This window comes from Dendrobates tinctorius, unplaced genomic scaffold, assembly GCF_039654945.1.
Source record: "Dendrobates tinctorius isolate UK_male_01 unplaced genomic scaffold, ASM3965494v1 ptg000187l, whole genome shotgun sequence".
Classification (NCBI taxonomy): Eukaryota; Metazoa; Chordata; class Amphibia; order Anura; family Dendrobatidae; genus Dendrobates; species Dendrobates tinctorius.
In genome coordinates this window covers 800,339-824,755 of record NW_027361854.1, presented here as the reverse complement: position 1 = coordinate 824,755, position 24,417 = coordinate 800,339, and the positions used below count along the sequence as shown (strand labels likewise).

The 24,417-nt window shown below is 43.3% G+C and overlaps 1 protein-coding gene across 1 annotated transcript in view; it reads left to right on the top strand.

Moving 5' to 3' along the window:
• The window catches only part of CDK2 (cyclin dependent kinase 2), a 53,199-nt gene extending 33,917 nt beyond the window's left edge, over nucleotides 1–19,282 (top strand). The window contains exons 6-7 of the mRNA XM_073552206.1: nucleotides 16,827–17,030; nucleotides 18,373–19,282. Coding sequence (XP_073408307.1) covers nucleotides 16,827–17,030; nucleotides 18,373–18,474 — 306 coding nt within the window. The 3' untranslated portion in view covers nucleotides 18,475–19,282. The remainder of the gene's footprint in view (nucleotides 1–16,826; nucleotides 17,031–18,372) is intronic.
• Nucleotides 19,283–24,417: the final 5,135 nt, after the last annotated feature.

The following is a 24,417-nucleotide window of genomic DNA, read 5'->3' as shown; positions in this document are numbered from 1 at the left end:
ACAATGTCGGCGCACACCCGGAAGAAAAAAAAAAAATCGCTCCCCCATGTGGCAGTGGCTGGAAGGGGAGCGACAATATTATAAAAAATCACCAGGCAAAAGATCGCTGTATCTCCTGGAAGCATGAGTGAGTCTCCAGAGGAGTAACCGCAGCTGGACATGCCCTCTGACACAGGGCACCAGAGGCAACCGCGGCAATCACCGCAACAGCAGAAACGCCGTAAGAAGGATCCCAAGGACCAGTCACAGCGACGCAGCAGCAGCCGCTCTGGATCCCGACGCAGCAAGGAGTCCAGTGGGGCAGTGGCCCCAAAAGACAAGGCTTCTGCAGATCCGGTGGTCCCTCCAGATTCGGTATCCTTCTTAGGCCTGGTGGGTAAGTGGACTATGTGAATGTAACTAGGGGAAGAAGTGCACACAAAAGGCCAACCACAAGACTTGCCCACTTTGTAAAGAGGAGCTACCCACGGGGTGGGGGAAAAGGCTCTGCCAAGCGTGCATTCAGCACACGATTTGCAAAGAATCTCCAAGTTTTGCTTCTGACCTTAGGGCCCTAATCAAAAATCAGGTAGAAAACACCTTCAAATCCCTTCAGGGAGAAAGCAAAAAGCATAGGAAGACTAAGAGCAGGGACCCAGAGTCAGGCCACAGTGATGGGGAGAGCGAACCTTCAACATCAGACACACAGTTCGGCATCCAACTCCTCGTCCTCTGAAGAGGGATGTCGCAGCTGTTTCCCTATAGAGGAAACGGATAACTTAATAAAGGCAATTAGAACCACTCTGGGGCTGGTAGACACCAGATCCAAAAGAACTGTTCAGGATGCCATGTTCAGTGGGTTAGAACAAAAAAAGAGAAGATCATTCCCCATGAACAAAAAAATTCAAATGCTAATACAGAGGGAATGGAAAAGGCTGGAAAAAAAGGGCCTCCTAGCTCCTAAAAGAAAATATCCCATTGAAGACCCAAGCTGTTCATATTGGGAGAAAGCACCAAAGTTTGATGTAGCCATAGCAAAAGCTTCAAAAATTGCTCTGCAGTTTGAGGATATGGGAACATTAAAGGATCCCATGGACAAAAAAGCGGAAACATTCCTAAAAGGTTCCTGGGAGGCAGCAGGAGGAGGACTGAGACCCGCCTTAGCCGCCACATGCACAGCTAGAGCCCTAATGGTGTGGTTAGATCAGTTGGAGGACCAATTGAAGAACAAAATCCCAAGAGACGCAATTCTAGACTCCATCCCATTGATTAGAGAAGCGGTGGCCTTTCTGGCAGACGCATCCGCTGATTCAATCCGACTGACAGCTAGAGCAGCTTCATTTTCGAACGCTGCAAGGAGAGCACTCTAGCTCAAATGCTGGACAGGGGACCTGCAGATGAAATCCAAACTCTGTTCTATTCCCTGTGAAGGCGAATTCCTTTTTGGCCCCACACTGGACGATATCCTTGACAAAGCAGGGGATAAAAAGTCTTTCCCCCAACCAGTACAATTTTCCCTTCAAACGTTTTCGGAGCAGGAAATTTTATCCAGAGAAAGCTGCCTAAAACCTCCCAGGATAAGTGGGAGGACAGGAGAGGAAAAGAGTTCATGTTTGGGAAACAAGCAGGCAAAAAAACAGCCCCAATGAAGGTGTCTCCCAGGTAGGAGGAAGATTGGGCCACTTCTTCCCAGCCTGGGAAAAGATATCAAACAGTTCCTGGATCTTAAATATCATAAAAACAGGCCTCAAATTAAGCTTCCACACCTCACCCAAACCGTCTTTCGTAGTGACCCTGCAGAGGCAGTCAGTGGAAGAGCAAGATGCGGTTTAACAGGAGATTCAGACCCTGGTGGAGAAATCAGTGCTACAAGAGGTCCCTCATTGAGAAAAAGGCGAAGGCTTCTATTCCCCCATCTTCCTAAGGAGGAAGCCAGACGGGACATTCAGGACAATAGTAAACCTGAAAAGGTTAAACAAGTGCCTGATAATCCATCCATTCAAAATGGAAACCATAAAATCTGCAGTGAAAATGTTGTTTCCAGCCTGTTACATGACTGTACTCGACTTAAAAGACGCGTACTACCACGTCCCCATACACATGGACTACCGCTGGTATCTCAGGATAGCAGTCACTATAAGGGGAGAAATAAGGCACTACCAAATCAATGCTCTCCCATTCGGGCTGGCCATCGCCCCGAGAGTCGTCACAAAAATCATAGCTGAAGTCATGACATTTGAGGGAGCAGGACATACTTATAGTTCCGTACTTGGCCGACTTTCTAGTGATGGGCAACTCCCCTTCTCACTGCAGGGATCAGCTGAACAGGACTATGGAGGCACTGATCAGCCTAGGTTGGCTGCTAAATCTGCCAAAATCACGGATGGTTCCGAGCCAAGTACAAGAGTACCTGGGCATTACCATAGACTCTCGCAGACAAGAGTGTCGTCTCCCGGAAGGGAAAGTGATACACATGAAACAGATGGCGACAGGGGTAAAAACTGACACAGCAACAACACTGAGGAAGGCCATGTCCCTGCTCGGCTCAATGACAGCCTGTATACCAGCTGTGCAGTGGTCCCAAGCCCATACAAGGAATCTCCAGTGGGAGATACTAGCCGCAGAGATTTCTCTTCACGGAAATTTAGAAGGGCGGTTAGACATCTCACCCAAAACAGCTCACTCGCTGCAGTGGTGGACGGAGCCATCCAACCTATCCCGAGGGGGTCCCCTGGGTATTACCGATCTCTCGAGTCCTTACCACAGATGCAAACCCCAGGGGGTGAGGGGCTCACTTGGACAATCAGGTAGCACAAGGGGTCTGGACAGAAAACGAAGATGCAGCCTCCTCAAATATGAAGGAGCTCTTAGCGGTAAAGCTCGCCCTCCTGTATTTTCTGAGCTCCCTCAAGTCCCACCACGTAAGGGTGTTTTCGGACAACCGCACGGTAGTCGCATACTTGAACCATCAGGGGGGTACAAGTTCCCGCGCACTAAGGGAAGTGACAAAATCAATTTTCCAGTTGGCAGAGGGAAATCTAAGCTCACTGACCGCACTACACATAAAAGGGGCAGACAATGTGACGGCAGACTTCCTAAGTCACACCGCTAAGACAGGGAGAGTGGGAGTTAAACCAGGAAATTTTCACTCAGATCACGAAACTATGGGGGAAACCCAGTATCGATCTATTGGCCAACAGGACAAACCGGAAGGTGAAAACCTTCTGCTCCATAGACCCCTCTGGGAACCCAGTAGCCCTGGATGCCCTCATGATCCCCTGGCACTTTCCCCTTGCTTATGCGTTTCCTCCATTAGCCTTAATTCCATCAGTTCTGAGGAAGATTTGGGAGGACAAAGCAAGGGTAATATTAATAGCCCCCTTCTGGCCGAGAAGGACGTGGTTCTCTTGGTAGAGGAGAATGTCCATCTCCGACCCTTGGGTCCTCCCCGGATATCCTGAACTTACTCTCTCAGGGCCCAGTACTGCACCCTCAGGTGGAGAACCTACATATGATGGCCTTGAATTTGAAAAGGACTGAGCAACAGAGGCTTCTCCCAAAATTTAGTGTCCACATTGCTACGGAGTAGAAAACCGGAGAAAGTTCTTTTCAGTATCAAGGGCCAGCCCAAGTGGGAATGTACCCCTACCAAAGATCTTAGAGTTCCTGCAGAAGGGCTTAGAGCAAGGTATAGCTACCAGCACATTAAAGGTTCAGGTGGTGGCCCTAGGGGCACTATAGAACTATGACTTGGCAGGGAACCGTTGGGTGTTCAGGTTCATTAAGGCAACCACTAGATCCAGGCCTATGTTTTCCCTAAACACTCCTCCCTGGGATCTAAACTTGGTGTTCTCATCCCTGACAAAGCCTCCCTTTGAACCTTTACCAGAAGCACCGCTAAAATTAAATTACTATCACTTAAGACCTCCCTCTTGATAGCCCTGACCTTGGCCCGCAGAATCAGTGATATTCAGGCCTTGTCGGCCTTCCCACCATTTACACAAATTCTGGATGACAGAGTAGTGCTTGGGACACACCCAGCCTACCTGCCAAAGGTGTCATCCTGATTCCACAGAACCCAAGAAATATCCCTCCCCTCCTTTTGCCCCAATCCCAAAAACAAGGGAGAAAGTGTTGCACACATTAGATAGTAGGAGATGCCTAATTGAATACCTATCTGCTACCAGGGAGTGTAGGAAGGATAGGACTCTTTTTGTCTGCTTCCAGGGGCGGAAAGCATCAAAGAGCACAGTGGCGAGGTGGATAAGGGACGCCATCACCTTGTCATACTAATCACAGGGTGCGGACATTCCGGAGAGAGTGACCGTTCCTGGGCGGAGAGAGCGGGCGTCTCAATTGAGCAGATATGTAGAGCCACTACTTGGTCCTCTCCTTCAACTTTCTTCAACCGCTATCTGCTGGATTTAGCCACCTCCTCAGATCTAACCTTTGGTAGAAGGGTGCTGAAGGCAACGCAACGTGGGCACATAGCCTAAAATGTACACTGCTGAAAGAAATAAAGGGAACACAAGCAGCCTGTTAATTGATTTTCTACTTTTATTTGATGTATCATTCCGAATCCAAAACTCCATGGGATATTATTTTTTATTTACATTGCTCATTTTTATGTTTTATTGTTCTCAACACATTCCACTATGTAATGAATAGAAATTTGCAACTGGAATAGTGTTCCCTTTATTTTTTTTGAGCAGTATATTAGTTTTCTCATGTTGCCACCATTTTTTTTTTTTTTTTTTTTTTTTTTTAATTTGCCCTTAAGAGAAATCCTAGAAAAAGCAGTAAAACGTCAGACATGAATTTACCTCACTTATAACAGTAATTGTTTTATAGTGCTGTACCATGTTTGCCGTTGTAATTTCGGCATTGCATTTCTGGTTGTGTGACGGTATATCATACAGTGTTGGAAGTTTTTACCCAGGGACAAAAAATGTAAAATCTGAATTACTTAAAAAGTGCAGTCATCTGAGATATAAAAACAAAAGGGAGCTTTTGTGTATTCATGTGGTGTGACTTGAATGTGGCTTCCACCAGTCATGACCCCCTGCTTCTGTTCCCCTGGGGTAGGGATGGCATTCATGATTGTGAATAGCCCATCATATTAGGCGCTGCTGATAAAAGAATGCTCCTCACGGCACAATTCCCTGAACTTGAGATAGCATGTGATTGGTGTAGTCAGAATCTGAGACACTAAAAGAGTGGGCAGTTTTTGTTATATATTATATCCTTGAAAGGTCTACGTGGCAAAATGCGTGCCCATAGTTCAAAACCATAGTCAGCGTCCATCCAGCTAGTCACCTCTGCATGACCCTGTATTGAAGGGGCAAAAAAGTAGTAATATTTTATATTCAGAAATTTCAATCAGATGGCTGTACAGACTGTTCCCATAGCACTATGTTGTATCTCTTGTGGTATATTTTGTACCAGGCAATGGGCTAATACAGTGGTGTGGATGACCATCAAGACAGCAGACTGTGACTCTGTGTACCACATAAAAAGGGAGAACTTGTCAAAAGGAGGTTGAATGTGGTCCAGTCGTTGATTCTTGTTCTCTGTTTACTGGATACCATTTTCTGATAGATGTAAACCCCTCCCCTGCTCAGTGTGGACACCTTCTGTAATGTGAACTCTGGAGCACTCTCTTAGAATGCGAGATGACAATGAAGTGGAGGTAATATTTTCCAGGGATTTAAAATGTTGCCTTAAACCTCTTCACAACCTTAGACTTACCCATACGTCGAAGTTAGTAAGTACTTCCTGACCTTGGATGTATGGATACGTCATGGCGATTTTGCGCACACAGAAGCTGTGCATGCTAGTTCTCGCTGCCAGGTGGGGCAGATCTTTTATCATGGTGACCTGATGTCATCATGCCGACATCCGGGTCACCAGGGTTAGTAAGTTTGATCATGAGCAGTGCATGATCCAACTCACTTGTCATCTTACAAAGCGGACATACTTTACTGGGTGTAGGCCGCAGACATCTCCGGGTGCCCGGCGGTGCTGTGGGTGTCTCCAGGTGCCCAGCACTTTCTCGGTTCCCTCTGTGTAATGGACTCCGACAATATGGCCGCCGCCGAGGTTTGATTGGGCATCTCGGCTACAGACTGGTGGAATGGCTCCTACCCACTGGCTGAGTATAAACTTATTTATCTTTTAAAGATGCAACCTTGGGAAGTTCTGAAACGTATGCCAGAGAGAGGTATGGTGAATGAGTCCGTTAGGCATAGATTTATTGCATCTTCCAAGTTGCAATTGTATAATTGTCTGCTGCTTTTGATGTAGACTGACACTAAGACTCAAGTCTCTATTTCCTGACTGTCAGCGGTATTACTGCCATTTTTTACACTCGGCAGTGAGACAAAGATTTGTATTACCTATATAGATGCTTTTAGATTTTGCACTGTGTGTGAAAATTCTGGAGATATATATATTTGGTACACTTGGTTAAAAAATGGTATAAGATTAATCTGGTCTGTAAATAAATCCGTGTGTGTATAGATACATACACTAGATATAGCTAGCTAAATAGTGTTTGTGGTGAATGCATGTCACTTTATGAATAGCTTCTCTTGAATATAAGTTGGACTGTGACAGGTCATATTAATCCAGGTTAGTCCCATTTTGCATTTTCATAAGCCGATGGTAAAAGGCGGATAAGGGACATGATACTAGGCTCAATTTGGGCATATAGGCAGGATACCGCTGCGTTTCTTTTTATTGCACTGACTTGGTTGGTTTTTTTGAGCATTAGTGCAATTTGCATTTCTAGTTTTGAGTTTTTAGAATCCTTCAATAAATGTTATGTTATTTTATTCTCTATTCCCAAACGGCTACTAGTATAAATATTTTTGGGTATAACATATCCCCCCACTTGTCCATGTCACTTATGGGGATATCAACTCTTTAGACACATCAGGGGCTCGGCAAACGCGATATGGTGTCTGCTAACGATTCCAGCAAAATTTGCGTTCAAAAAGTCAAATGGCGCTCCTCTGAGAACTGCTGTGCATTCAAACAGTAGTTTTCCACCACATGAGGTATTGGCATACTTAGGAGAAAATGGACCCCAAAAATTGTTGTGCAATTTTTTTTGTTACCCTTGTGAAAATAAAAATGGGGCTAAAAGAAAATTTCTTGCAAAAGTTAGTTTACTTTTTTTTTTCCCCCTTCTACATTGCTTCAGTTCATGTGAAGCACCTAAAAGTTTAATAAACATCTAGAGGCTGTGTGCCCACGATGCGATTTTTAAGCGTTTTTGCAGCGATTTTCAGCACATGCTGTGCTAATGCTGCGCTTTTTTCCGCGGCGGAATCACATCGCGGAAAAAATCGCAGCATGCTCATTCTTTTGTGCGGAATCGCAAAGAATTGCCTCGATTCCGCACCCATAGGAATGCATGAGAACCGCTTACTTCCCGCATGTGGCTATTCCCACCATGCGCAAAGTTAAGCGTCTCGTGCGGTTGGTACCCACGGTGTGGAGGAGAGGAGACTGTCCTCCAGGCCCTGGGTACCATACCCCTGTAAAAAAAAATAAAAAAAAATCGGGGTATATTTACCTTCCGACGTCCCGCGCTGCCTTCCCGGGCCACAGCGTTCCCAGTAATGCCTTGCGGCAAGGTCCTGTGATGAAGTAGTCTCACATGACTCTAGCGGTCTCGTGAGATCGCTATAGCAACGCGAGACCCAACGGCATCGCTGGGAACGGGAGCGTCTGAGACTGCGTGGGACGTCGGAAGGTAAATATACCCCGATTTTGTTTTTGTTTTTTTAATTTTTTACATTCTTTCTTTTACTATTGAGGCCGCATAGGCGGCCTCAATAGTAAAAACCTAGTCACACTTGTCAAACACTATGTTTGACGAGTGTGGCCAACCTGTCAATCACATTCCAAGCGATGCTTCAAATTGCTTGGAAAGTGCTTGAATATCGCACGTGAAAATCGCAGTAAAATCGCGTGGAAAAAACGCGCGATTTCTGGGAAGGAGTCCGGTTTTCAGTGTCCGGATTTAAATGCAACGTGGGCACATAGCCTGAAATGTGGTTTTGAGCACCTTGAGGGGTGCGGTTTTTAGAATAGTGTCAATTTTGGTTACTTTCTTATATAGGCCCCTCTAATTCACTAAAAATGTCATGTGGTCCCTAAAGAAGAAAAAAAAATTAATGGTTTTGTTGGAAAAATGAGAAATCGCCGGTAAACTTTTAACCCTTATAACTAATTAAAAAAAAAAAAAATTCAAAAATTGTCCTGCTGTAAAGTAGACATATGGGAAATGTTTAACTATTTTGTGTGACCTATCTCTCTGATTTAAGGGTATAAAAATTAAGTTTAAAAATTTCAAAACTTCAGATCCCCCCCCCACAACTAAACACAAGTCATATTTAATAAATTGTACCAATATGTCAGTAGAAGAAAAATCTCAGAATCGGTGGTGTCCGTTTAAGTATGCAGTGACACTGGTCAGAATTGTAAAATTTGGCCTGGTCGTGAAGGTGCAAACAGCCATGGGGCGTAAAGGGGTTAAAACTTAAAAGAAAACTACAGTGAACATGTACATTGACGCAGTCATCCTTTCCATTATTATTCATGTTTTCTGCATCCTTTTCATCTACTACCCATTCCTTTTCTCACGCCTTCCTTTTGGTTTGATAATACTGTTATTCAATTCAAACCCAATTATTGTACTCACAGAATGTGGACCATTAACGTTAAGGGTGTGTGTACACGCTGCGGATTCTGCTTCGGATCCGCAGCGGTTTTGATCCTGTGGATCCGCAGCAGTTTCTGCTGCGGTGTACAGTCCAACTAAAATAAATGAAAAATGAACACCGCTGTGCGGATTTGCTGTGGTTTCAAATCCGCAGAATGTTAATTCTTTGTGCGGATTCCGCTGCGGTTTGACACCTGCTCCATGGCAGGTGTCAAACCGCAGGGGAAACCCGCAGATAAACGTGCTGTGATCATCTGATTGCTTGTGCTATGTCAGATAAAAAAAAATCTCAGATACAGATACCATAATACAGTAGCCATATACAAACCAACCAGGACTACTGAGGGTTATACACTGTGAGCTCCCCAAATATCAGTGATGTACAGGAGACTGGAGCGTATCAACCATCAAGAATTGCGTAATGATTAAAAAGATATAATTTTAATAACCCAGGATAAATGACAATCACATATAATCACAAAACAGTTGTCTAAACATAACTATTTGAATACGGTTACAGGTGCACCAAACATGGTGTCGCATCAGACATAAGAATTGGGAAAGGATAATCCTAGAGCCAAAATAACCCCTTTACTAAACTATATGTGTATATAAAGTGACAGTGCATCAATCTATATCAAGAGGTGGCAAGTTCCCTACTACCACATAGGTATAGTCATTCAGATATCCCAATGTGGTGGTAGGGACACTATTATTGGTGCACTTATAACCGTATTCAAATTGCTCTGTTTAGACAAATGTTCTGTGATATGTGATTGTCATTATTCATACTTGGTTATTAAAATTACTAGATGGAGGCCCGATGCTATTGCATTGAGGGTGGTGCTGTCACGATGGGGCAGCGTTGAGAATCTCCTCCTCCCACTTATCCACTCTCTTTCCCCATGTGTTGACTTCTCCCGTCTGTGCTCTCTTTTTTGACCTGTCTATACCACAGCTACTGGGATACATTTTGTGAGGTGAAATATTGTCTAAAAACAGTCAGTGGAATATTTTACCTCACAGAATGAATCCTCTGCTGTAATGTCAGTATTGTCTTTTGCTTCCTCCCCTGCCCAGGAGATGTGGTATGCTCCGTACATGGTCAGAAAGACAATTCTTAAAATGAACTTTCGTTCTTGGGAAAATCCCTTTAATGTGACCGGCTTCCTCTGCCTGTAGACATATTTTGCATCTGCCGCCGGGATCAGCTAAATCAGACTGCCGCCATCTTTGTGCAGACAGCAGCGATCACATTACAACTGCACATGCACTCCTGCTGTACAAAGATGGCGGCGGTCAGTGAATCATTCGGCTGATCCCGGCGGCGACGTGTTAGCGACGGTGTTCCACTGGTGGTACCACACAAGAGGCTGCATACGGCGTATACAGTGTGTGTGGTGTGACTGTGTTCTGCTGGTGGTACCGTGCCAGAGGCTGGTACCACCAGCAGTTTCTATATTGAGACACCCATCACTTGGGTGTCCCAATATGGCAATCGGTGAACTTCTGCCGCTTGGGATTCTGGGATCCGGAGACATCTGGATGGACCAGGATGTGAAGACATTACAAAGCAAGTATATATTAGATATCTTTTTAATCATTATGCAATTCTTGGTGGTTGATACGCTCCAGTTTCCTGTACTTCAATTGCTGGTACTATATGTAGTTAGAATAGCTAAAATCACGATCTCCTATGAACGCCAGCTAAAAGCTTGCTTTCACAGGAGATTTGTAATGACAGGCTCAGGGGTCATCAGCAGACTCCCAGGTGTCATGACAAACCATCGCGCCCCCCCCCCCCCCCGCAACCAAGTCACGGGTGCTCCATTGGGCAGGTGGCATGACACTGCCCACTGCTGGCACGTATGAAGTGCTACTGTTACTTATTGAGATGGCAACTAACAGTTCTGCTCTACCCATGGCTGATTAAGGCACATGTTGGCTGATTAAACGAATAATCATCTGCTGGGAACAATGTGGGATCGGCGTGCAAGCCCGCATCAAAGGCATGAACATGACTTCTGACATACTTGTACATCAAAGATAGAACATGAAGAAGGAGCAGCATCCGTTTCAGGTGAAGAAACCTTATAGCTTTACTCTGCCATCAATAGATACGTTTCGACCAAAACATGATCTTTATCAAGTACAACAAATAGAACATGGAGCGGCCATATATGGTGTGGACAAACCAACAACCATTAAGGAAACGCCCCTCAGTCAAAAGTACATATAATTCATCATATAGAACATCAGATATATAAAGTAGACCGTGCATTATACAAAACACAAAGTTCAATTATACAAATATAAAAAATCACATCAGTAAAAGGCAAAATTATTTGCAAACAGAGCCCAAAAGATGATCACCTAATCACCATATAGCACAGTGGTTGCTATGGTGATAAAACACCAATCACTGTCCCTCTAACATGGCCTACTTTTTCAGACCAATAGAAGCGCTGTATAGCGTTAGCGCCAAAAATCTGGCCAATTGCTGCGATCCATACAAAGTAAAGCGGAATAGCTACCATAAATACCTGTGTAGTGGCCGACAAATGGCTTGCGGTGGCGCCGCGCAGCCGCAGCAAAGACCGAGACAGGGCAAAATCTCGCTATGCATCCACGTCAGGACACCGCGCAAGCGCGATGTCACAGACAGGACGCCATCAGCAAGAGCCTTCCCCGCTCCGCCCACCTACAACTGCGCGTGCACACAGGCTCCCATCATGTCAATAAGCCATATCCATGGCACAAACACGGCGGCTCAGTTCAGGGCGTCAATCAGAGAAAGGAGGATGTCACATGGTCTGCCATGTAAACAAATCCTCCGTCACCGACAGAACACCCACAAACTCCGGCAAACTAATGGGTCAAACGCCAATATAGCCAAATCCATGGCAATATATTGGCAACAATCACATATAATGACAATATACAAGTGTTAAATATTATTAGTTATGGATTTATATATTAGTTATGGAGTTGTATTCTTATTACACTCAGTTCTGTACATTGCTTTAGCTGACATGACACAGGCTATTTTTGTAAGCTTGGCTCATGGTAGAGGACAACTCCATTTATAGAGACCACGTGCTTTAAGAGACGTATATAATTCATGGCTCACTGTAGAGGTGGCTGCCTCCCTCCCCATCATGAGACACAGACGCGAGGATGTCATCTCTGCACGGACATAGCATTGAATGGACAGACAGCTGATATGTAACTTTACTACGTAAGAAGCCTAAGAGAGACAGACGCAATTTGACATGTGGGATCCCAGAGAAAGAAGTTTACAAACTTTGCTATGAGCAAATGGACAATCTCTTTATAATCGTGCACCTATTTTTATGTTTTTCTGTAATAATCTTTTCTTTGATGGAAGAATCCAAATAAACCACTACATTTTTATCTGGTAACTAGTCCTAAGTATTTTACAAGAATACGCATTATTTTACAACAAGCAAATTTTATGAATGGAACGCTTAACAATCTTTATTGCATAGCAATGACAATAACAGTAGCAAATAGGGAAGGACAGAGGGCACAGGGATCGGACAGCAAAACACAACAGAAATGAACAATGGTGCCTTCAGGACTGTTCAGTCCCCATGTCCTCCAATCGTTCCCCAGACGCCACCTAAAGCACAAAAAGCATACAAGATTAAAATCAATAAAAATGTTTTCGATGTACACACTTGCCAAAAGAGAAAGATGTCAATATAACTAGAGGGTCAGGGTTTTTTTTTTTTTGTTTTTTTTTTTCTTGCCGGGTACAAATATGTAAATTATAATTCACATTCAAACCCCTCGGTTGTAGTGTATCTAAGATGGATATCCACCTTAACGCTTTCTTCTTCAAAAGTTTAACCCTATCCCCTCTACGCCTCAACAATGGGACTCGATCAATCACTCTAAAACGTAATTGGTTGACAGAATGTTTGCAATCAAAAAAATGCTTAGGTACAGATAGATCTAAAAGTTTAGTTCGAATGGTGCTTTTGTGTTTGCTAATCCTTGCCCTGATCTCCATGGATGTCTCACCCACATACATGAGCCCACAGGGACAAGTGATCAAATAGATGACAAAACTTGAAGAGCATGTGTATCTCTCTTTTATGAAAAACCTTTTGCCCGACCGTGGGTGACTAAAGCTATCCCCCTTAATCATTTTCCCACAGCTAGCACATCCTAAACATGGGAAATTTCCAGGTCTTGGTGGGCACAATGTTAACTGTGAGGAGACCAAGAGAACCAAATGGTTCCGGGATGCGGAGGATTATAAATCTGGCCATGTTTTTTCATGGCATGCTGGTATACAGAACTATACATATAACGGAAGGGACAGATTTGCCAAATCTGGAAGGAAGAGGAAACAGATAAAGGATCAAAATAAATTTGGTATCACAACAGCGGAGTCAGATTCCACGGATGACTCTAGTGTGAGTGCACCTTCAACTTCTACTTTTTTAGGGAAAGAAAAGATGGACAAATATACAACATAAGGAAATTCCGTCGCGGAGGGAGGAAACATAGGAGGAAGAGGCACACAGGGGTCTGTACGCAACAGCCCAGTGAGGACACGCAATATGGAGGTGAAGAAGAAGGGTTTGTGAGACATCAAGTCTGGTGGTAAATATATCCTCATATGTATTATCTGATATTGAGGTAAATCTGTTGTCTAAAGGTCTGAGGTTTTGCCCTACGAATTCACCAGACTGGTTGGAAATTGAATGTGATCTTTTTTTTCTTTAGGAGACTGAGATTGACTACCTATTTTTCTGATAAACATGGGACACTTTCCACGTCTGATGTGGTCTGTGGTGGTTTCACCTTACAAGGTGTTGGTTTGTATAATAAAAGTAATTTTCAGCCTCCTGTGAAAAACAATTTTGTTGAAGCCTATATTCAATTGGTGGAAAAGGATTTTTTTCAGTTGAAGAAGGATTCTTGGAAATCTAGAGGGGGAAACCTCAATAGTGCTGAAAGAAAGGCTTTAACACAATTGTCTAAAAATTCTGCTATTACTATCAAGAGTGCAGACAAAGGTGGGGCTGTAGTGATAATGGATACCATCAAATATAAGGCAGATATTTTATGCCAGCTAACAGATGCAGCCGTGTATACCAAATTACCTTGTGACCCTACTATGCAATTCTCGAATGAGCTTTGGCTCTTGATCAGTGAGCCCCTGTATAATGGACTCATTGATCAGAAACTTTTTTATTTTCTGATGATTGAAAACCCTGTGACACCACTTCTATATACCTTGCCAAAGATCCACAAGGATTTATTGAACCCTCCTGGATGCCCTATAGTGTCGGGGAGGGGTTCAATTTTTAGTAATACTTCCATCTTTTTGGATAAGGTCCTGAGACATTTTGCTACATCTGCAAAATCATACATTGTGGATACTAATGATTTTTTGAGTAAAATCAGTGATTGTAAAGTGACTTCTGATACGGTATTGGCCTCTTTTGATGTGGTCTCCCTATACACATCCATTGAATATGATAGGGGATTACATGCCGTCGATGTGGTCCTGTCAGGCTCTGACATGGCCTCTGGTTGTGCACAGCTGGTCCTCTGCCTGCTAGGTTTCATCCTCAGGAAGAATTATTTTCTTTTGGGGATGATTTTTACCTGCATGTAAGGGGTACCACCATGGGGTCCAATGTGGCCCCCACTTATGCTAAAATCTACATGGCGGTATTTGAGGACCAGCATGTGTACTGTTCCAGCTACTGGCACCATGTCTGAGCCTGATGGTGATACTACATCGACATTTTTTGTATCTGGGATAGCAGTTGTGGTGATTTGCTGAAATTTCAGGAAGAGTTAAATAGCATAATCCCTGAATTGAAATTTACTCTGACGCATTCTACTGATCGAGTTCAATTTCTTGATACCATGGTGTATAAGCAAGATGGAGTTCTGTGCACTGATCTTTTTGCGAAAGAAACAGATAGGAATAGCCTTCTCCTTTACAACAGCAATCATCCAAGGAAGATGGTTGAATCATTACCTTGGAGTCAGATGTTGCGAGTTAGGAGAATTGTGAAGGATGAGGCTTTAATGGATTCCAGACTTGAGGAGATGTGTGATAAATTTGTTGAGAGGTTATCCGGTTGAGGATGTCAAATGTTACAAAGAAAAAGCTTTGGTTTTGACTCCTGACGATATGGGTCATAAACGAGGCATGAGGACTTTTAAACGTGTACCATTTGTATCTACCTTTTGCCCAGTGAGTAATAGAATTGGGGGGATCTTAAATAGACACTGGAGCCTTCTACAGAAGGGTTTACCACAGATTAGTGAATTTACCAGTAGACTAATTCTCTCTTAGACGGGGCCATAATTTGAAAGATAAACTTGTAAAGGTGGATGTAGGCCCTACAAAAAATTCACTTCAGTTAACATTGTGCCCACCAAGACCTGGAAATTTCCCATGTTTAGGATGTGCTAGCTGTGGGAATATGATTAAGTGGGATAGCTTTAGTCACCCACGGGCGGGCATAAGGTTTTTCATAAAAGAGAGATACACATGATCTTCAAGTTTTGTCATCTATTTGATCACTTGTCCCTGTGGGCTCATGTATGTGAGTGAGACGTCCATGGAGATCAGGGCAAGGATTAGCAAACAAAAGCACCATTCAAACTAAACTTTTAGAAGTACCTAAGCATTTTTTTTATTGCAAACATTCTGTCAACCAATTACGTTTTAGAGTGATTGATGGAGTCCCATTGTTGAGGCGTGGTGGGGATAGGGTTAAAGTTTTGAAGAAGGAGTTCAGGTGGATATTGAAAATATTTTTATTGATTTTAATCTTGTATGTTTTTTGTGCTTTAGGTGGCGTCTGGGGAACGACTGAAGGACATAGGGACTGAGCAGTCCTGAAGGCACCATTGTTCATTTCTGTTGTGTTTTGCTGTCCGATCCCTGTGCCCTCTGTCCTTCCCTATTTGCTACGGTTATTGTTATTGCTATGCAATAAAGATTGTTAAGCGTTCCATTCATAAAATTTGCTTGTATATTGTCATTATATGTGATTGTTGCCAATATATTGCCATGGATTTGGCTATATTGGCGTTTGACCCATTAGTTTGCCGGAGTTTGTGGGTGTTCTGTCGGTGACGGAGGATTTGTTTACATGGCAGGCCATGTGGCCTGTCATGTGACATCCTCCTTTCTTTGATTGACGCCCTGAACTGAGCCGCCGTGTTTGTGGCATGGATATGGCTTATTGACATGATGGGAGCCTGTGCGCACGCGCGGCTGTAGGTGGGCGGTGCGGGCTCTTGCTGATGGCGTCCTGTCTGTGACATCGCGCTCGCGCGGTGTCCTGACGTGGATGCATCGCGAGATATCGCCCTGTCTGTTTTTCCTGTGGCTGCGCGGCGCCACCGCAAGCTATTTGTCGGCCACTACACAGGTATTTATGGCAGCTATTCCGCTTTACTTTGTATGGATCGCAGCAATTGGCCAGATTTTTGGCGCTAACGCTATACAGCGCTACTATTGGTCTGAATAAGTAGGCCATGTTAGAGGGACAGTGATTGGTGTTTTATCACCATAGCAACCACTGTGCTATATGGTGATTGGGTGATCGTCTTTTGGGCTCTGTTTACAAATAATTTTGCCTTTTACTGATGTGATTTTTTTATATTTGTATAATTGTACATTGTGTTTTGTATAATGCACAGTCTACTTTATATATCTGATGTTCTATATGATGAATTATATGTACTTTTGACTGAGGGGCGTTTCCTTAATGGTTGTTGGTTTGTCCACACTATATATGGCCGCTCCATGCTCTATTTGTTGTACTTGATAAAGACCATGTTTTGGTCGAAACGTATCTATTGATGGCAGAATAAAGCTATAAGGTTTCTTCACCTGGAACGGATGCTGCTCCTTCATGTTCTATGTATGCTGTTGATCCTACCAGGTCCTGGGATCCTTGGAGCGTGCATTCTATAAGTCCGTGTGCTGTCGGCTGTATTCTCTATTATACTTGTACGTCAAAGGTCTTGAAGGCTTTAACGTGTAATGTAAGTGTACAGTACTTTGGCAAATGTATCCTTATAATTTTTTTATTTTTTCTACTCTTAGATAACACGACGAGCTCTATTTCCTGGGGACTCTGAAATTGATCAACTGTTCCGTATTTTCCGAACATTGGGAACTCCTGATGAGAATACATGGCCAGGAGTGACTACTATGCCAGACTACAAGTCCACATTCCCCAAATGGGCTCGGCAAGAATTTAGTAAAGTGGTACCACCGCTGGATGACAATGGTAGAGAGCTTTTTTCTGTAAGTGTCATCAGTTTTCTGTGTTTTTTTTTTTTTTTTTTTTTTTTGGGTATCAAAATTCTGCTTTATACAACCTGTACAATGTCAGATGCCAGACAGTGTAGCTTTTTTATATTGTAACTTTTATATTGGCTATTTACACTTTTCTTAAAAGCCTTGCTTTTTCTGTTCCAGTCTGCGTACACAATGTCCAATACTATGTTTCAATTGCTGCAGTATTTTCTAGCTTCTTTGAAACATGAACAGCAATGTGTTTTGCCTACATGGTACAATACCTTATATGTTTTCAGATCTGTAACGCTTCACATTATATAGCCGCTTGGGAGACTAGTCACACAGGCAAGTCTTCGGTGACTTGTCACTGACAATGGGTGGGGAGAAGATGCCGAGGACCCGTCTGTCTGACTACTCTCCTGTGCTGCTTGGTCCTTTGCAGCTATTAAACTGTGCGAATTGTAAATGGCGTTAAAGTTCCCCAGTACTGAAAGTGTGGCTACCGGGAGAAAATGAACCTTATTCCACCTGGTAGTCACCAGCTTTCAGTCGCAGAGGCTGTGGCCAAGGCGCCTTCAGTCACTGCTCACAGCACTGTAACCGGCAGCTGTAAGCATGTCCCGGGGTTTGAATGACAGCCAGATCTGCACTGTGATAGACTCCATACACGGTATACTAGTGACTGTAGCAGCTCTGTCGTCTCAGTCATGTGGACTATAGTGTGAAAAGTCTAGTTAACGTCAGATCTAGCTACATAATTGTTCCATATCCCACACATGGGATGAATTTCTGCTACGTACAGTTTGCACAATGAAAGAGATGAGCTCTAAGGCTACTTTGAGACTAGTGTTACCGGGTGCAGCGCACGGCTGGCGCTAAGCGCCGCCCCCGGATGCGCCCCCTCCGGTCAGCTTTTCTAATCGCATGACGCTGCATGCGATAGCTTACCCTATATTTAGCGTTGGGTACGCTGGTCATGCGCTGGTACACTTTCACTTTTATGGCGCTTGCGCCCTTTTGGCGCTGCGCCGAGCGCACAAAAATGCAACACTGTGCGTTTTTGTGCCCTCGGCGCAGCACCAAAAGGGCGCAAGCGCCGTCAAAATCATACCAGCGCACAGTCAGCGTATCCAACGCTAAATATAGGGTACTCTGATCACATGCAGCGTCATGCGATCAGAGGAGAAGGTGACTGGAGGGGCGCGGCCAGGGGTGGAGCTTAGCGGCGGCCGTGCTCTGCGCCCGGTAAAATTAGACTGAAACTAGCCTAATATTGGTGCCATTGACGCTTTGTAGTTGGTGTTGTACTCTGCTTCTGATCTCCTAATCAGCATCATCTTCTTTCCAGCTAATGCTCCAATATGATTCCAGCAAGAGGATCTCTGCAAAGGCCGCCCTAACACACGTGTTCTTCCGTGATGTCAGCAGACCAACTCCACATCTTAACTAACCTGGTTGTGAGAGGAGATTGTCCATTGAATGAGTAATGTCACAGCAATGTAAAATAAGACTTTCTGCTTCAAGAATAGTGCATGTATAATACCTTACTATTTATTACCATGGCATGCACTGTGCCATTCTTTTTTTTTTTTTTTTTTTTTTTTTTTTTTTTTTTTTTTAAGAGAATTGTCCTTTTACAAATGACTGTCCAGATTTTATATCCTGGTTTGATTCTGCAGTGTAGTTTGTTTTGAGATTGAGAAATAACACTTTTTAATGTTTGTAAAGCCTGGAGAGAATGTCTTTGCATTGTTTTCGTGTTTTTTGTAAGATCTGTGCAGAAAACCATTAGATTGTGAGAATGCCTCCAGTATCCACAGAAGGTTTCATGAATTGAGGCTGAACCGAACTTGACAGGAACTGCTGAGATGAATCTTCTTGGACTCTGCCCTTTTGGCGCTATAAAGCTGGACATCAGCAGAAATCTTCCCTTCCGTATGAACCTGCTAAAGGCCTAAGTGGCTTTCACATCTCTCCATATTTCTATACAAGTCTGAGCTGGAACCTAGCTGTACAGTGTGACTTTTCTCATTTTAATACATCAAGAACATGCCAGCAATTTTAATATATGCAGAATTTTCCTTCCCAAGTTTCTTGTTGCACAGATTTAAAAAAAAAAAAAAAAAATTGTTTAATACTAATGCCTGCACCTTGCCTCTGATATGGATACCACAGTTTTCATGTATTACGTTTTAATATAGATGGTTTATTTTAGTGTATTTGCTTGTTCAGTTAGTTAATTAAAATATTTTATTTAACCTTTGTCTTTATCACAAGCACATAAGGCCTCACTTTATTGTATTGCTTTCCTGGGTCTGTGTACAGTTTTATGTTTGTGTGAGAAATTTCCGTGTAAATTATAAGATTGATGATTATCTATTGGTATGTCTCCATAGATTACTCGTAATTTATATCCCCAACACAAGGAATTATTACTGCACTTGTGTATTTGAGCTTTACACAAAACATCTTGACTCTCATTATTAGAAAACTGTTATTTGCAATAGTTGGATATCTGCAATTGAAATTAATACCAGTGCTTGTAATGCATATTCTGTGCTGGGATGCCGCGTTAATAATCATGTCCATGTTTCACAACTGCAGTACAAGGCTCTGTTCACACTTACGCGCCCCCCCCCCCCCCCCTTACATATCTTTGCAGAGTATGCTCTGAAAACAAAACCTTACAAATTTCCCAATATACCGTAACTTTAATCTCATTTATCTTCTAAATTAAAAAGGCCACATTCAAATGTCCATGTTCGTATTTAACCCCTTCACGACATATTGCCGTACATGGACTGCGCATGTCGTGGCTCCAGCTTTGAGCCCACATCTTTACTGGCCCATGTCAGCTAACAGCTTTGGGTGGAATCGCAATCCACCTGTTTAAATGCCGCTGTCAATCTCTGACAGCGGCATTTAACTCGCACTTCGGGAAACGGCATCGGAAACCCCGGCCATCGGAGACCCCGCCACGGGTCAGCATGACAACCAGAGGTCTCCAGCAGACCTCTATGATTGTCACTGCCGGATTGCTATGAGCGCCACCCGGTGGTCGGCGCTCATAGCAAGTGAGCATTTCTGCTACATACAGGCGATCTGATCATTGCCTGTTTGTAGCAGAGCTGATCTGACAAGTGCAGCTTTTAGCCTCCCATGGAGACTATTGAAGCATGCAAAAAGTAAAAAATATTTAAGAAATGTAAAACTTCAAATCCACCCCCCTATCGCCCCATTCAAAATTAAACAGTAAAAAAAAAATCAAACATTCATACTTGGAACAGCCTGATCTATCAAGCTATTAAAAAATCGATCAGTAAACGGCATAGCAGAGAAATGTAAAAACTCCAGAAGGGTTTTTTTTTTTTTTTTTTTGGTCGCCGCAACACTGCATTAAAATGCAGGCATGGACACTCAAAAGATCATATACACACCAAAATAGCATAATTTAAAAAAAGCTCAGCACACACAAAAAAAAAGCCGACAGCCGGCTCCAGATCCTGAAAAATGGGGACACTACGGGTCTCGAGAAAAATGACGCATTTTTTTTTAACGATCTGGATTTTTTTTTTCCACCACTTAAATTAAAAAAAAAAAAAAACACCTAGCCATGCTTTTGTGTCTATGAACTCGTAATGACCAGGAGAATCCTAGTGGAAGGTCAGTTTTAGCATTTGGTGAAACATGGTAAAAAAAAAATCGTTTTGGAATTGCACTTTTTTTTGCAATTTCACCGCACTTGATATTTTCCCCCCCCCCGTTTTGAGTACACAATATGGTAAAACCAATGGTGTCGTTCAAAAGTACAACTCGTCCTGCAAAAAACAAGCCCTCACATGGCCATATTAATGGAAAAATAAAATTATGGCTCTGGGACGAAGGGGAGCGAAAAACGAGTGCAAAAACGAAAAAGGGCTTCAGCATGAATGGGTTAAATACCCAGCCTGACCAGCAGGTTTCCGGACCTGAATTAACTGCCTTGTAGGTTGTAAAAGACGATTACCATGTTTGCCTTACTTGGGGAATGAAGTCATAGGGTATGTGCACATGTTGTGGATTTGCTGTGGATCCACAGTGGATTTGATGCTGCAGATTTGCTAGTGATTTAATGTACAATGTAAATCAATGGGGAAAAGCAACTTTGTGCATATGCTGCTAAAAAATCCACGCGGAAACGCAGTGGTTTATTTTCCACAGCATGTCAATTCTTTGTGCGGATCCCGCAGCGGTTTTACACCCTTTCCATTATAGCAATTCGTAGGTGTAAAAACGCATGCCAAATCTGCAGGAAAAACACGCAGATTCCACGTGGAAAAATCCGCACAGCAATCTGCAATGTGTGCACTAGTGTAATGACAAAAAAATTTTTTTTATGAAACCATGTGCAATGGAGGAACTTTTATGGGTTATTTAAGAATAAGTATTGTTTTTTTTTTGTTTTTTTAAAAAAGTTCCCCCTTTCATTCAAATGAAATAAGGCAAAAATGGTATTTTTCCGCCAAAAAAGGACATGCAATTTTGCATTATTATCTTTTATGTTGACAATAGGAGGGCAGATTCCTCGTCCAGATAGACCTGTTTGCTTTTACACTGTTACTGGAATTTCTAGAAGACATTTTCTGAATGCACTTCTTGATCGTAAAACTTGAAGCTTTGCACTGAAAATGAAAAGATAATAAGTTCCAAAATGTTTTAAAATATTCCAGAATGTTATAGATGTGAATAAAATACCACTTTTTGTTACAACTTAGAAAGATATTTTCTTTAAAGATTAAAATTAAAAGATGAAAAATCTTTTGAAAAAGAGGGGGAACTTTTTTGAATATTTTACAAATTTGATGATACTAATGTCATTTGAATGCAATTGTTCCTCCAATGTAAGGGGTTTCATTTTCGTTTTGCAAAATTTTTAAAATTGTCATCACCCTAGTGTGCACATACCCTTAGTGTGCTAATTTATATGGGAGTTGAGGTGGCACTGTAGTGCGGCTGATCCCATCACTAAACCTCCAGTGGTCAGTTGGACAGAGTTCTTCCAGTCTCCTCCCTGACATTCTGAGATGGGATTACGGTAATTCTTATAGCACCAGTTGGCATTGGCAGGATTCTATTTGGCATGTTTGAGGATAGCCATAAGGAACCTATTACTCAAGGAGGGACTTTGTTGTGTAATTCATCAGATTTCGACAACATTTTGGTGTAAAACTGAAATGACGCAGAAATATTCCATAATTCAGTTACATACAAGAGTTTGGCTTTACCCATTCTGTGCCTGTTCTACTCACTCTTGCAAATGGATGCTTATCACCTTACAGTGGGTAGGAGTGATGTGTAAATTAAGACAGAAATATAGCCAATCCTTGCCTCCAGTCTACTCTTCATGAAGCCAGTCTTTACAAGTCAGGCCGTTGTGTTGGAAGCTATGTAGCCCCACTACTTGTACTTGCAAGTTCAAGTGATCCTTTCTCTGTCACTTTGTCCCACATGGCTGCTTGATATCTTGGTGCATCAGCTCTCATCAAGACGTTCTGCCTTGTCCCTGCTTTTCTGTAGACCACAGGCTTAAATTGACTTGCAGTCTACAGAATGTGGAGTGGTAGTGCAGACCTGCTCCAATGCAGTGTTTAGCTGAGTGCTGCGCAGCAGGCCGATAGTTTAGTGTGGCGGTAGCTCTGGATGGGTCCCTCTGACTAGCCATCCACCCCGACCGCCCTTGGTTTCATGGGTTTTTGCATAGGGAATGACCTGTCAGTCTAGGGCCTCAGGGCAGGAAGAAGCAACAGGGGCCCAGCCTTGGTCTTTGTGATACCTCAGAAATGACACAATACATGCAGCCACGGCGACTCAAACGTAGTATTCGAGAACGCCGAAGATACTCTATTAGCACACGAGCGTGCTCAGATAACCTTATCCGAGCACATTCAGATGCATTTATATACAACGGTGACAAGGAATGTCTCAAGTTGTCACGCTACGGCCAGAGAGGGTATGATTTCTGTGCAGAAGACTGTGTTCTCTACCGAAGGACTATTAACACTCCCAATGATGGCATGTGACTGGCTAATTGGGGGGGGGGAAGTGTAAACCCCATTCTCTAGAGCACTGGGGCTCCCAATGGACAGACCAGAGATCCACCATAGTTTTGCTCCTCTAAAACGATCGTCATCCTCCACTTCATAGTCCTTGCCCCACAGATACTCCAGGGCACAAATTTATGGGAGGCAAGTGTATTGTTTAACTAGAATACCTCCCAACTGCCATGGATCTTAGGGCTCATACTCATTTGCGAGAAAAACGGATCAGTGCATCTGAGATCTTTCAGATCAAATCGGACCGAGAAAAAATTCTTATCTCAGCATGCTGCGATTGTCCTCGCATCTCAGGTGAGACGCGCCAATGCAAGTCGAATGGTGGGAGAATAAAATCCCGGATGGTACACAGACCATCTGTGTGCTGTCTGATATTTACAGATACATTACCATTCTGTAGCAGAGCACTGTAAATTCTCCCATAAATGATTGTAGTGTAATAGTGTCAGAGAAAAAGCCCTCATGGATGTCATACGGATGATGCGTGAGAAAAATCGCATGACACTAGTCCCACTTTTCTGGACCGATATCGGACTGTTTGAGGTTTTTTTTTTACGGTGATGGGTAAGAGCCATAACTTTCAAAGTTGGGAGCCATGATACAGCCATGTCCTTGCGGCAACATACCTACTCTGCATTTGTCAATTAACGCCCCATGATAAATGCATCTGTCTCGCAGAGGGTCTGGTTGTGTGGAAGGGGCTCAGGGCACTGTTACATAGCCAGCATCTGTCGCTAAGGCTGAGATCACATGGCCGGACATTCAGCGCTAATGTCACTTGGATTAAACTTATCACAGTTGGTGCAGAGTGTCATCTTAGGCCTGTTTCACACTTCAGTTTTTCACAATCAGTCAAGATCCGCCGATTTGCCAAAAAAACGGATCTGCCATTTTTATTGGTGGAGCTGTTTTTTTTCCCCATTGACTTTCATTATCGGCGGATTTTGACTGATGATCGTCCGTATTTGTGCGGATCCGCCTAATTTTGGCGTCCGCTGAGATCACCGAACTGACCATGCAACATTTTTTTGCTGTCCGGATCCGCATTTTCCCCTTTTAACCCTGAATCAAGTCTCGCTGCTGGATGAAAATTCTCTCCTCCATTTCTCACCCGATCTCCAACCCCATCTTCCATGTCTCTCATTGCGCGATCTCCTCTCTCATTGCGCGATCTCCTCTCTCATCGCGCGATCTCCTCTCTCATCGCGCGATCTCCTCTCTCATCGCGCAATCTCCTCTCTCATCGCGCGATCTTCCACGTCTCACATCGCGCGATCGCTGCTCACCCACATCCCGCGTGA